The following is a 15,375-nucleotide window of genomic DNA, read 5'->3' on the forward strand; positions in this document are numbered from 1 at the left end:
ATGTCACAATCATATCGGGATCAGCGTCAATATTTTTTTGTCTTTCAATTCACGAATAGCACCTCACTATCGAAATTTGTGAAAATACATATCTCGCAAAATTTTGGCATAAACAGTAGTCCATGAAGCTTTGATTTTGTTTCACATAATGCACTGCACATCTGCCATACAATGTACTTTGGGCAATGTGAAGCAATCCATTAAACTCTTGTTCTGATTCAATGAAATTAGTACAACATCATTAACCCATAGAGGCGATTGAGAGTAATACATGTATATAACAAAAACAATCTCATATGAGCTCACTGTGTTAAGATATTAATTTCTTCAGGGTAACATGCAATGAAACTTTACATTGCAATTCAAAATATCAAAACAAAAGATCAAAAACACAATCACACATCCAGGTAAGAATTCACATCATTTGGTGTTGTGATCATGCTGATAAAATATCATTCATCTGAGGAATTGATTACCCTGCTTTGCTAACTCAATTAAGAAATAACACTGAAAGCCACTGCTTGCATGTACACATTATACACTCCACACCTATAACTGTACATACATTATACAATTTGACAACTCTGCAGAGTATCAAGATACACTACATTGTAAACCATCACTTATGATCAACTAAATATATCTGATTAATATAACCAGAAAAGCACTCAGAGAGTACAGACCTCCACCAAGCAGCTCATTTCCACCTCTATACAAATATGCTGAAAAATGCCCTACTTCCCAAAAATAAAGAAGCCTTTCTAGTGTCTCAGAGTCGAGTCTACATACCTCAGCTTTCTGCTGCAGCACCTAGAGCGCGCGCTCAGTGCACGTAAGTAAACCTCACATACGCGCAGCTTGAACTCCCTCGTAAATTGCCCTAATTGCCAATGATAAAGAATCCTTCAAAAATATCGAATTAAAAATCCTGGAACTAGACAGTGGTCTGGATCACTAATAAGATTTTGATCATCTAATCCTTGTGTCATTATCAACTGTTCCTGTAAGTTTTATCCAAATACTGTGACAATTTTTTGAATTATTTTGCAAACAGACAGACAAACAGACAGACCTACAGACAGACCTACAAAGCAACAACGGCAAAATGGCAGATGTACAGTATAATCTACAATTGTGCAGTTTACAAGGTCAAAGGCTCAAACTAGCAAACAAAAATACTCTATTTACATGTACAGTTTGTACATGTGCACTACAGCTGTTGTGAATACCAGATTAAATCCCTGCAAAAAGCAGATTTTTTTAAAAGAAACTTGATGAATTTGTAAATAATGGCTGACCAGACACACATTTTTAAGCATAAATTATTTAGAATTTGTAACATTTGCTATCAAAGAAGATACAGTGTATGCTCATGAGAATCTGCACACACATTTTAATGTTCAATACAATTTACATCTCCTGAACATATTGTAGGTATGTCAACTGCCATGTAATGTCTTCCTTTCCACATATAAGACAAGACATACTGGTACAATGCACCATACTCATTCGACACAAGATAAAATCTTACAAACATGACATTGTCCACACTCTGAGTGGTGTACATTATAAAGGTCTGTCAACTGAAGAGGAGAGGACACAATGATGAGATGGTTGTTTTGATAATAACCAGCCACAGACAACCAGAGAGAGATATGTACAGTGATAGAGAGATGAACCAGAGATAGAGAGATACATTATGGCTTCCTTTTTCTCATAACATTAATGCACTCACTTCATGCAAAATGTATACTACATTTTAAAGATACTGTAGGTCTTTTCTGCATCTAAGAGACAGCTGTGTAGCCGGTTTTAAAATCCTCAGAAGCACCGATATGTGCATCTATTTAGAGCATTACTGTCAATTCCTGTAAATTTGTATTAATACGCAATAACAAACTTGGACATACAATTACTAAAAAGCATATGAAAGAGGCATCTTTGCTCTCTTTTTTTTCTTTAACTTTCTTCTTTGATATCAATGGCAGGATATCCTCGACAGAAGCACTTATATGGGAAATTGTATGTATGAATGGCAGAACTGGAGCACCTACAAAGCACAGTCCATTTCATTCATTTCAGAGCAGTATGCACCATAAAATTGCATTCAAAATAAAAATCTCCACATCCATCTCCTTGAAGATCAATTCAGAGATTCTCTCATTTCAGTCAGCCAAGAAAATCGTTTGACTTCATATAGATCTTTTTGCTGTGGTGGACTAGAACAGCCAATAGTATGCCCATGGTGTGTAGTAAAATGAACTTGTCTAGCTACCTGTTATTTTAGCCACTCATTTGACCATCAACAACTACAAGAGAGCAAAGCTGCTACACAAAACCACTTCATCACGCATTTCCAGATAATCAAGACTGCTAAGACTGTAAAAGTGGATATTTCTCGCAAGTAATTTTTCACGCTAGGCCGGGTAGGATGAATTTCGCATGTTTTCAATTCTGCGGAATCAGGGCAGTTACTACTGGAACATATATATGCAATGCAAAAATATTTGCGTGAGCACTTTTATTTTTTGTGCTAACTTCTAGTTGCGTGAAATGCACGAAAATTTCCACACTCTGAAAATGTCCACTTTTACAGTATTGCTATAAAACAGAGAAGAGATATTAATACTTTCAACTATGAATGCAATCTGACATTAGAGTGAATTGCTGCAAAAATGCTATGAAATTCCCTATGCCAAATCAAAGTAAATCAAATTCCAGGCATTGTCATCTTCAGGGCAAAGCAAGCAATGTTCAACACACACACACACACACACACACACAACAAAATACACATATTCTCTTTCATTCATCACACATAATAAGAGTCCAACTACAGATAATTTTCCACGTATCATTCACTTGAGTTTTGATGACTTGCTGTTTGAGTTACGGTATCCTGAACCACTCTTATGGCAGTACAATGTAACAATGATAGTGAAACCGCTTGTCACTACACAGAAACTTATCCTGAAGATATACTTCATGAGCTGTTGAACCGAAAAAACATATTACTTGTTATCACAAATCATTTTCCTTGAGAGAAAATACTTCCTATTAGGGTTGTTGGATTCTGAAGCAATATTATGGCACATAACAGTGCCAGGAAAACCTCTTGTTGCTGTACAAAAATTCCAATGAAGTCATATTTCACGTGATGTTGACCCAACAAACGTTTCCTGTTATGACAGCAATGGCAGAGAAATGTACTCTTTAAGCACTGTCCACTCAAACATACAGCACTATGCTACAGGACCCTAATATAAGGCTTACCTGCTGCCTTATCTCTGCTTGGATGAGATATGTGAATCCATGGTCTTGCTGGAGGCATAATGGCTGGCGCTGCAATTCAATCACAGAAGCCAGAATTATATGAAACATCTAATATCAAAAATTCAATAATCTATAAAGTACAAAGCACATTATTACACAGACTAATATCTGAGCAGAAATTTCAAATACAGTTAAGTATACAGTGTACATGCATTTTCCTGCAATCTTGTTATTTTTTCCCCATGCAATAGAGGTACGCACGTACACTTATACAATTCAGTGATATAAATTGATTGGAAAATGACAGAAACATTGTATATTTCATCAGTTCCAAGCACTGTGGGATTCAGGTTTGAATTGCATGTCAATTTAAACCTATATTATATTAAATATTTCCTTTTACTCTGAATATTTCAGAAGTCGCTCAACCCTGAAATATTGAAACATATGTGCTTTTATATGTTTGCAAACATCACAATTTTGATATAGTATTTGATAGCCTTATAATTGAAAATAGGATGAAAGAAAGAGCTGCTTACGATGAATGTGGTCCAACATGTAGGAGAGAAGCTTCTGAATTCCCTTCGGCTCATTGTACAGCCCGAGGATCTCTGACGCAAGCGGGTTCCCATTGAGCCCCAACACCTGGAGGTTGAAGAGCCGACCCAACTCAAAGGGCAACAGCCGAAGCTGGTTGTTATTCAGAAACAATTCCCTGTGGATGATAGAAGAAGCAGCGATGAAGAAAAGGAAAGAGAAAGAGAAAGACAGAGTGAGAGAAAAAGGAAACATTTTCAAATAAGTACCCACCTATGCTGAACAGTACATAAAATGCTCTTTACAAGAGCAGACATAGGACATTGTCAACTCATTGAAAAAAGAGTGGAGAATAAAAATGAATGACATCTCTCATGTGTGCACATGATCAAATGTAGAAAATCATACAGAGCTGGCTACATGAGCTTTCTATACTGATGGACATGTATAATTGTATATGACCAGAACAAGATTTAGCCACTGTTTGTAATATAGTCAATCAGTGGCACCTGGATATGTACTGTAAAAGGAGGAATGTCCGTGTGCATTTCAATTTCGCAAATTTCGCGAGAGCCAAGAATCGCAAAATTAAAATGCACATGACAGTTCTTGTCTACACTGCACACATTGAATGTTAGAGGCAACTCACGAAAATTTCATGCCGCGAAAAAGGGCGTCAGCTCCAATTCGCGAAAATTTCATGCCGCAAAAATATTGTGTTTTACAGTAGTTACATGTATGTTAATGCTCCACGTGATCTGTACATTGGCAATTAAGCACCACTTCATACAGGAAGGCTTGCATTTCAACAGCACAAGTACAATTATACAGTTGTATGAACAACTCATTGTTACTACTTACATGTACCTACAGGTACATGTCTTATCTGGTATACATATTTACCTATACATACATTGCATACTTATGATACTGTACATTTGGAAAAAGACTGGCAAATCTGTTATCCATACATGTACATTGTACAGTGTACGTGCATTTTCAGAAAATTATCAGAATGAAAGAAATTCACAATCTCGTCTTTATAAGTTCTAAGTAAATCAAACATCTACATGTAATCTTCCTACACATATTTGAATTTTTTAGTCTCACATTTATTGCTTAATGGCATCATTAAAAGTACAAGAACACTATTAAAACATGAGAATGCATGAGAATAATGTTACATGTGTACATCAATAGATATGACTTACAAGCACAAAGAAAAAAAAATGAGTAAGTGCATCATTTTTTCTTTTTTGCATCATTTTGCTTTTTTGAATCATTTTTAGAATCATGACTTTTCACTCAGCAGACTTATCATCAACTGTCACTTTTGTTCTTATTTGCTTTAAGTTTTCCAAATGCTTTACTTCACCATCAATGAGCAAATGTCTATCAAATGGTATCAGCATTTATTTACAGCTCATTGCAAATGAATCTCACAAAGAGACAATTGGTGTTTGAAGCTATAAATATTCTCTCAATAGTTTTAATATCACAATGTGCCAATCCTATTCTGGAATTTCCAAACTATGTTGTACAAATAACATCAAATCATCCACAGACAGCTGCATGACGCCTTGAAAATATGAAGAAAGCACTCGAAAAGTCAAGATTGATTTTCGGTTCTACATGCTATATTGACAGTTATGACTGTAATATAAGATAAAGGGGGAAAAAAAAACATATTTAAAAAGACGGTACCGCCCTCCAAACTCAGCTGACATTCAGAGGAAATTAAGAGAACTTGCATTTATGGGAAAACAGATGTAGTTCCATGACTTGTTCAATAGGAAGCCTGAGTCAGCCATAAGTGAACAATTATTCATCCAAGCCCACACCTCCTACATTCCTGATGTTTGGCAATGTAAAGTCTTGAAAAGGCCTACAGTACGAAATACATTCAGAAGAACTGACTGCAGACTCGTCCAAACCCTCCCCACCCCATCCACTACGAAAAGGGAGAGGTTCTATTGCTCAAAACACTCTAAATCTGGAACCACACCATCATTATTTTTCCATTTGGTTTTATTTTCTTGATCCTTTACTGAAATAAAAATAAGTGCAATATTCATAAAGACATGCCTTCTGTGAAAGAAATCCCACAGAGTCTACTGTATCAGTACTATACTGCTACTGATTAAACATCATTCCTGACACTTTGACTAAAGGTTACTCTTTATTACATTGAAAACTGTAAATAGACAAAGTTCCACCCTAAACCTTTGTAGACCAGTTACATACTCTGATATTTGTTTTTTCAACAATGAAGTGCACACATTAAATACTGACTTTAATAAGATTTCTAGTGAGTGGGAACTATCAAATGTGAATCTGCCTGTACAACTACAATGTTGTACATGTGCCTTCCACAGTGTTGTAATAGCCATTGAACAATGTAAACTGGTAGACTTACAATTGTAAACATGGCTAAATGCTTATTTTTCAAATGAAGCATTATCCAGGTAACAATGGAGGGACCAAATCTTGTCAAATCAAAATGAAATATGCCCCACAATGCAATTAAAACTTCAAAAACTAGAGGCATGCAAAATGACAACAAAATTGAAACAGAGGTCAAAATAAAATGGTGAGTGCAGAAGCAAACAATATAGATCATAGTTATAAAATAGATAGTTCTTGATATCAAAAGAAAAAAAATGATACCTACAGTAATTGCTGCAAAGATACACACACCACTTTATTTAAAGCATAAGTTGGGCACTATAAGCTTGCAGTCAGTTAGTAGTCATACAAAAGAATTTACTCGCGATAAAGAATAACGAGGTGTACAAATTATGACACAGAATGCAAACAAGATGTCTGACTATGACACTTATTTTTGTACCACTGAAGACAGGGGGAAAAAAAAACACATGTTGACTACAGGGAACCCCCATATTGCATCAAAGGCCACCTGCATGCAGGGAGCAAAGTTCATTTTTTCAACATTGTTGAATCTGTGCATAATGGCATAAACACAATGACTTCCACTCCAGTAGGTGCAAACAAAGGTAATTCTTGCTTCCTTGCCAAGCCTTGCTTTCACATTTATTCTCACATTATATGTGTGTATGTCTTCAAGTTCCCACCCCACAGATAAACAATTCTCACGACATAATGTGGAGCTCTATAAGACACCCATACATCCATTACCAATATCTTGTCAAAAGGAATATAATGTTGTGGAGACAGCGGTATGATATTATGATTTGTGCAACCACACAAATATAAAAATCCATCAAGACAAAATAACCAATGGGAAAAGAATGAGAAAAAATAACTGGGATAACTGATGATAATGAAATTCAACATAACAACTTGCAATGTAAGCATTGTTATTTACCATTTTTTATCCACACTGTAACACTAACAACATAACACTACACTGAGAATAATTAAAAAACATGAACATCATGTACATAGATCTGTACAAAGGACACGCATCCATGATTCATACTGACACAGTGTGTCAGTGTCCATCAAGTTTTCCCTGACATTAGCACTGAGCTTGCTGGTTGAGACTGTGCCAAGCATTCAACATTAAGACCTTTGAAATACAATTCTACAACAGTTCTTGATGTACAACGTAATGGAAGCATAATGATGAGTCCTGAAATTACAGCCTACAGTGCACAGCTCAAGCAGTTTAACTCAATGAAATCGTGTCTTTAACACATGTTCGAATCTATGCCACAAAATGTACTACTCTACGAGCTGAAATTTTCGTGGTGGTTTTATTTTCGCGAATTTCGCGAATTGCCTTTGAACCGCGAAAATAACAACACGCGAAAATAACAATGCGCGAATAGCTATTAAAAGTGCAGTTTGATCATCGCAACCGCGATATTAACAACACGCGAAAATGTCCTCCAAGCAGCAATTCGTGAAAATTTCAGCTCGTACAGTATTTGTTTTTATCTTTTCATATCACTCAATGCAATATGAATACAATGTTTCATACAGGTAATGTAATGCACCCATGTACATGAACATGCAAAAGAATACAGCCGCATCCTGAAATTTGATCTGATTACAAACCCCCAGGGTATGTAAACAGTGATGTTGGCCAGCTGCCAAAGGCAATACCAGCATATTCACACTTTCACAAATTTGCCCCACGAGAGTAGCACAAAGGAGGGTAAAGACACACTTTGAAATATGATATATTCACAGCATGAAATTTTCTTGAATTGGAGCCGATGGCCTTTTTTGCAGCATGAAATGTTCAATACTTGCCACTGGCATTCAATGCATAAAGTGTAGACAAAAACTTTAGCAAACTTTTTAATTCCACAAATTTTGTCTCTCGCAAAATTTGCAAAAAATGCATGTGAACATTCCTCGCTTTACAGCACACACAGCTGTAATACCTGCTGTGCAAGCTAAGAACCTCTCACCCACACATCATCAAAAATGAATTCACGGTTCTTGCTTTGTTATTGGTTTTTACTGTATTGCAACATTATGCAATATTAATCTTCTCTAGATTTCTCCTTACATGCCCCATCAGGGCCAGCAGACTAATTTCTATTGTATCAATCAGATCAGACAGTACAATGTAAAAGAGGGAAATCAGGCCTACTGCAGACGATGACTTGTGAAATGCAGTTCACAAGCAGCCTGAGGTGATAGGCTTTTTTCAAGAGTTTTATGTAGGTAAGGAACAAAAGATGGGGAGGGAGAGAGAATGTGAGAGAGGTTGATATAATCTAAATCAACAAGGGGAAAAAAAGTGTAGAAGACTTCTTCATACATACATGCATGACAACAACTGTACACTGTATACATACTGTCTAGATATATCACATAAGAACTGGACTGAACTGAAAGAATGGGGGAGGACATTTACCAAAGAACAGTCTTGTTCCCAGTATCATAATCTATCAAAATTACATAATACAATTATATTTATTGTTGAATAATGCCTCCGGCGCCACTTTGTGGTGGAGGCATTTCAAGAGTGACACCCAGAGAAAATACAGTAGTATGATCAACGCAGTAAGCCATGAATTGTTTCGCATATTTTTAATTTCTTGAATGCAATACAAAAGTACATTTGTAGGATGGGTGAAGTTCTCCGAGAGGGTGATATGAGAATCACAGTATCAAGAATATGAGGAAAATAGATAAATGCTATAAAGTGCCCTGTCATTTGGTGTGTTTTGTTATGATCTGAAGTGCACTGAAAGTCAAGTGGAATTCCAAACAAGTGAAACTTTCATCCTCACAGTACAGGTAAATATTTCCAAATCAAAAGTCTGAAAACTTTCGACTATATGCAGTCTATGAATTCTACCACGACAGAGACTGTAAACACCAAGTAAAAAGGGCTATTACTAGTACAATTGTAAATACCCTACACAGAGAAAGAGAATATTTATTCACTGGATGAATATCATATGAGTTTTTTTTTTTCCTGAGCGTCCAGTTAACTTCAAAAATGCATCTATTTGTTTGTTTATATACATTGTATGTGTTTCACATGTATATTTTAATTCTGTTGAAGACTGAATGGGTCATGTTAACATTGAGATTATGCCTGTTTGATTGTTTACATGTGTTTACATGTATTTGTTTACATTTGATTGACGCCTGAAAGGGTCTTATTAACTTTAAAATTCCACCTGTTTGTGTACTTGTGTTTCATTTGTTTGTTACATTTTGTGGAGGCCTGAAAGGGTCCTGTTAACTTCAAAATTCCACCTGTTTGATTGTTTATATGTGTTTACACACATTGTTTACATTTTATTGAAGCCTGAAAGGGTCCTATTAGCTTTGAAATTCCACCTGTTCGTATATGTGTTTCATTTGTTTGTTTGCATTTTGTTGAAGCCTGAAAGGTCCTGTTAACTTCAAAATTCCACCTGTTTGTGTAAATATGTTTCATGTGTTTACATTTTCTTGAAAAGTGCCACGACACAGCACAAAAGGAGCTTTTCCCTGCACATTAATTGGTAGAATTGCCATACCTGAGAGATATCAGGTCCCCTAGCTCCACAGGCAGGCTGCGCAGCTTGTTGTAAGACAGGTCAAGCTTGATGAGGTGGGTCAGCTGGCAGATATCCGCAGGCACTCGGGTCAGCTGATTGTCAGTCATGTATAGCTGAGTGAGGTGGTTCAGTTTCCATAGCTGGGGACTGATATTGCGGATAGTACCTACAGAGAAATGATAATGTCAATCATTAATGCTTTTTAATCAGCCCATATTTCTCTTCGTATAGTTACAGCTAGCAAAGCGCTTTGAAGTATAAAGTCACTCACAATGGTAAGACTTGCAGTAAACTCAATTGTTCAAAACTACAGTACATGTACCCAGTAGATATCAAAACTTAAAGGAAACAAAGATCAAATAAGCTATCGAGAATCAAGCATTCTATCTAAGTCAGTACACTGACTGCTGACCCCTGGCCTTTATAGCTAAAGCCATTCCCTAGGCTATTTGTCTGCATAAATCAATGATCATTTTCCTGTACATATTTCACTGAAGACTGAACTTTCCCCAAGCTAAAATTCAATGCAAATGTATGAGCTAATGTTTACAGTATATGGAATAAATTACTTTGATTACAGCCCCTGCAAATGCATTCAATTAATGCTGGAAAAAAACTTTATCCACCCATTAGTTTCTTACTCTATTAAAATTTGATCACATAACAGCTGATCTTTTCTACATCCAAATTTTACAAAAATCATTCTATGTTGTGGGGTTACCATTTGTTGCTGTTGTTGTTGTTGTTGTTGTTGTTCAAAGTTTACACTGAAAGGCAACTGGGCAAGAATTTTACACAAATATCAGTACACCTGTACTTTCTGTACAAGTCTACAAGCCAAACTGTGGCACTTGGTTGCCAAAACAAGTGTAATGTACGTATGTAGGTGATTTTAGTGTGTCTTGCCAATGAACTGTGCTGAACCTGTTCATCCCTTTGCAATAAATGATGACCATCAAACGAGTCTACAAATATCTGATGTATAGACAGTTAATTACATCCAAATTCACATGGCCTGTTAGAAGTCTTGAGCTTTGATACAGACTTGTGACGGTCAACCCTACAACATACAGTAACCACAACACAAGGTGTCATTTGACACGATCACAGGTTGTAGCATACATTGTATAATGTATCAATGCTATCACATCTGTTGCCATTGCCAGGCATCAAAGTACATGTAGCAGGATTTTACAAACATGCATGCAAAGATATTATGACAGAAAACTTACACCATACTGTATGCCACTACACATTGGTAGGAGAGAAAAGCATTGCAGTTACCAAGTTACTTAGTGTACAGTTGTACACACTGTAGGTCATTTGTGGAGTTACTGTAGCCGGAAACAAGGCAAAGCCAAGCATTATTTAGCAATATGTCTTTGGTCTTGGTCTATTGTAAGGCAATCATATCATCACAACCATATCAAGCAAACTCACAGTACATGTATGTCAATGTTCACATATCATTCTCTTCTTCTTCTTCTTCTTCTTTTTTTTTAGCATTATTAGCATTTCAGCAACATTCAACAATCAGAACAAGAATTAGTCACTTTATTGGAATGGCACAATCCATCTCAACATCACACCATCCAGGAACACACTTGTCTTGTTATTTCTCCGTACCACACCTGCTTAGTGAATCATTGATCTGTAAGTCAAGAGCTTTTGAACCATCATGACAAAATTCTAAACCAAGAAGAAGCTCATGCTTATTTACATGTACAATTGTACTTCACCACAATTGAGAATGTCCTCAAAGGCATATACTTGTAGAGTGTATGTGCACACATAACAAGCATGAAAACATGCACTTCAAAAGAGCCCTTCTTTGGGAGTACATTGTACATCTCCCTGAAAACCTAAGTGATGTACATAGGGCAACAACAACATGACTGCCCCCCCCCCCCCCCCACACACACACAGTTCATTAGGCTGCCTGTCATCTCTGTGTGCAATCCTCTTTTTCATGACAATGGTACAGTCCCCAATTTCATGCTGAGCAAGTTCATTCATCACATTTCTTTGACCTTGATTGAGGGGAGGAAATATCTCCCACTTATTTCCATTTTTCTCATGAAATTATATTCCCACCAGTCTTAAGCTTGCAAAAGACATTTTAGCCAAATACCTTTGTCCTTACCCTTGAACATTTTTTCTATGCCATTTAATATACAATGTGGTCAAAACCTTCGTTCCTACCATGTATATTACCTCAAATACATTTTGATCTTAAGCTGAAACCTTGTGACATTTAACAGTACAAAAATTAGATTTTAAAAATACATGAGACTTTAAATTATTATCTCCCTGGGCCAAGCATCAACAAAATCACCCTAAAGGTTGTTAAAACTAAAATGTGTCACGTTCACATGCCCGACTCAGTCAGTGACGTGCCAACTTCGCATATTCTGCTCAAACGCACAAACCCGCCCAAAACTATTGATAAATCGCTAAATGCTGCAGTACAATGAGCGTTTCTTGTGATTCCATTCCTGTTACATGAAGATTGCATTTGTAGGTGTTGATTTACCATGACAGGATGTCCTTACTGGATTTGTGAGTAAATTGCAAATTTCTGTCACTGTTTTGTATGCAAACGTCATCCTTATTAATACAATAATGTAGCTTTGTCATTTGAAAGAAAGGGAACCATAGATTGTAGTTGTACAATTTATATCAAAGCAAAGCTTTATTTTCTCTTAAACTTTGTTCATAACATGTCCTGGGTAACAAAAATCGATAAAATTTACATCTGAAGATTTAAAAAAGCAGACCATTTTCTCAAAGCATGACTACAAATGTACGTTGCTATCACAGAATAATGTGGCACACAGGGCGTTTATACCATAGCACATACAAAAGAGTCAAAATCATTCAAAATGTTGGGGCGGAAAGGCTAATACATTAACATAGGGACAGAAAATATTGCCTCCAGCACCTACACGGGGCAGAGGCAGGATATTAGGTTCTCTGGTCAGTTACATGCTGTATAGCAAAGAGCAAGTGTATATACATTACATTGTTGTAAATCTCTTCCTCATGTATTGTATGCCTATTCATGTCAAGGCAATACACAATTTGTATAATCTTTCATCTAAAATGGACTGCATACCGGCAAACAGAATCATTACAACCAGCTTAACACCAATGTGAAATCACATGATACATGTACACATGATGTGAAGCAAACATGAATCAAATACGATGTACCATTTCAATATACTTGTACCGGTATAACGCCAGATCATAAAACAGAATGATCAGTAACAAATGCAGAATAAAGTGAAGGTAAACGATTACAAAATTTCACAAACAGGTATCGACTACATGTACATGTATTGTTGATAATTTGTCATGGGAAAATATGCTAGAATTCATGCGTTTTGAGAGAATTCTCACCTGTAAGCTCCAAACCCTCCCAGTGTGACTTCTTTCCCCCCATCACCTCCTCCTGTGACATGATCCGGTGGCCCCTCTGCAAACCATTGTGCTGCCCCTTGTGGCTGGATATGCCGTTATGGTGCCCGTGGTTATCATACTTGTCTTTATCATATTTGTCTTTTGGCATCCTGGTGGCTCCTTGTCAGGGCAAAGCAGTGAGACAGGATAGAAAATACAGAAAGAAACATTAGCATTACTAAGGATCCAGTACAACACCAAACAAATGATCAATCTATCACATGCATTAATTCATTCTGTTTGTCGTTTTTGTATGACACAATCAGAAATCTTTTCCATTAAATACCAAATTTGGCTAGTCTCTAGCAAACACAAAAGCACTATCAAGAGATTATGTGCATGAAGTTGATTCTTTCAGAGAATAACATGATTGACATTTATGGATCTGAATTAATCTTGTACATCCAGTGTACAGCTGTTATAGATGATAAAAAGTATTTCCTGCAAATTGTACATGGATTGTCATCTGCTTGTACAGTGTATCTCCTTTAAAATGCAAGAATGAAACTACGGGTAAATATACAGTACATATTCTTTGTTGATGTTTTTTTAACAGTTTTATATGGTAAACAAGGTAGTTTCTGTTGCCATCTTCTGAATACACACACAAAAAAATAGTCTGTTGGCTCATTGGACAACATTAAATGAGATATTTGTTACTGCACGAATGTTTAACAATGATATACTTGTATCTTATAAACTAATTCTTCATAGGCATAACTTCACAATTAATCACTATGTTAATGAAAACAAGCATGACAGAAATTAAGAAGCGTGAAGTGAATTATAGTTTACACAGCCTGCACTTTATAAATCCACATGAGTTTATACTCCAGTATCCATTTCCATGTGTAAATTTATATCTACTTATAGTCACGTCCAGCATGCATACCAAACTTAAGAACATCAAGTGTGGCTATGAAAGACTTTGGTCTGGACACAACTGTGTACACACATGTGCAATCAGCCTCATGTGCACTTGGTTGCATAACATGTAATAAAAGTCCACTACCTGCATAGTTCTTCAGTGCCAGAGTCTGACTCAAGTATTTTCATACAAGATATTGATGACTAGTACTGAAGGCAGAAGACAGGTTTTTGTCAATTAATCATCAAAGAGTGGTAAACAAAACACTGTCCAACTGCACTATATGGCAATAATGTAGTTAATATTTAAAAGTGAGTGTGCCCTTTTCTATTAACTACGAAAAATGCAAACGCCAACATTTCAGAACTAAAGACATGTTTTTATAAAGCAACCAAGTACAATGGACCTCTAAGTACACAATTTCTGAACAATCCCTGTATACTGTCCCAACGTTTCTGTCGACAAAAACAACAAGTGCATACATGTACAATGTATGTGGGACTGTCCATTAGTATCATACAATATGTATGTTGGACTGTCAATTTGCAACATATGTACCAATTTGCGCATCCAAGATACTGAATGAACCCCCAGTTTTGCCTGTTTTAGGTAATGTATTGGAATTCGACAGGCAGCACTTGGGAATCGTAAATCCACAATATTGTAGCTATACAATTTAGGGGCACAGTCTAACATATATGCGCCTCCATCATTTATGAAGGACATTTTCATTGTACACTAATCGCCATGCATCAATTAGTGGATAAAATGCACTGTCATGGGTTTTGAGTGCACATACTATAGACACTATATAGAAAAAAAAAAGTATATTTACAATGCAATACCCACATGAGCTTATCACATGTGTATGACTGTAACATCTTCCTTGTTTGGTATTCAACATAATGTTGTAAGACTAAAAAGAAAGAAAGAAATGTCTCCACTCTTATGGAAGATGTGTATTCAAAAATGTGTATACCAGTACACTACGTGATAGCTGCTTCAGACAGTTTGAAAAGTTTAAAAGTTACAGAAGTGAGATCAAAATGTTGTGTACTGAACAATATTTTGCAGGCTTTTGCATCAAGGATAATGGCATAAACTCAGTATTATACAATCAATTTCTTCTGAGTTGGCTTCCCTTTCACCATTCACTGGTCTCTATGACATTTACCACCATGTACAGTTGTAAGTAGTTTCACCTAGTTTCCTGAGTACCTGTTTACAGAACTCTTTATTTGC

The 15,375-nt window shown here is 36.3% G+C and overlaps 1 protein-coding gene across 1 annotated transcript in view; it reads right to left on the minus strand.

Annotated features, from left to right (window-relative positions):
• The window catches only part of LOC139742921 (CCR4-NOT transcription complex subunit 6-like), a 31,769-nt gene that overhangs the window by 12,527 nt on the left and 3,867 nt on the right, over positions 1-15,375 (minus strand). Inside the window, exons 2-5 of the mRNA XM_071653429.1 lie at positions 13,206-13,385; positions 9,783-9,969; positions 3,813-3,988; positions 3,274-3,342 (exon numbers count right to left, since the gene is read on the minus strand). Coding sequence (XP_071509530.1) covers positions 3,274-3,342; positions 3,813-3,988; positions 9,783-9,969; positions 13,206-13,374 — 601 coding nt within the window. The 5' untranslated portion in view covers positions 13,375-13,385. The remainder of the gene's footprint in view (positions 1-3,273; positions 3,343-3,812; positions 3,989-9,782; positions 9,970-13,205; positions 13,386-15,375) is intronic.

Source organism: Diadema antillarum, unplaced genomic scaffold (genome assembly GCF_040938485.1).
Source record: "Diadema antillarum isolate AM-2024a unplaced genomic scaffold, OU_Dant_1.0 seq00001037_RagTag, whole genome shotgun sequence".
Taxonomy (NCBI): domain Eukaryota; kingdom Metazoa; phylum Echinodermata; class Echinoidea; order Diadematoida; family Diadematidae; genus Diadema; species Diadema antillarum.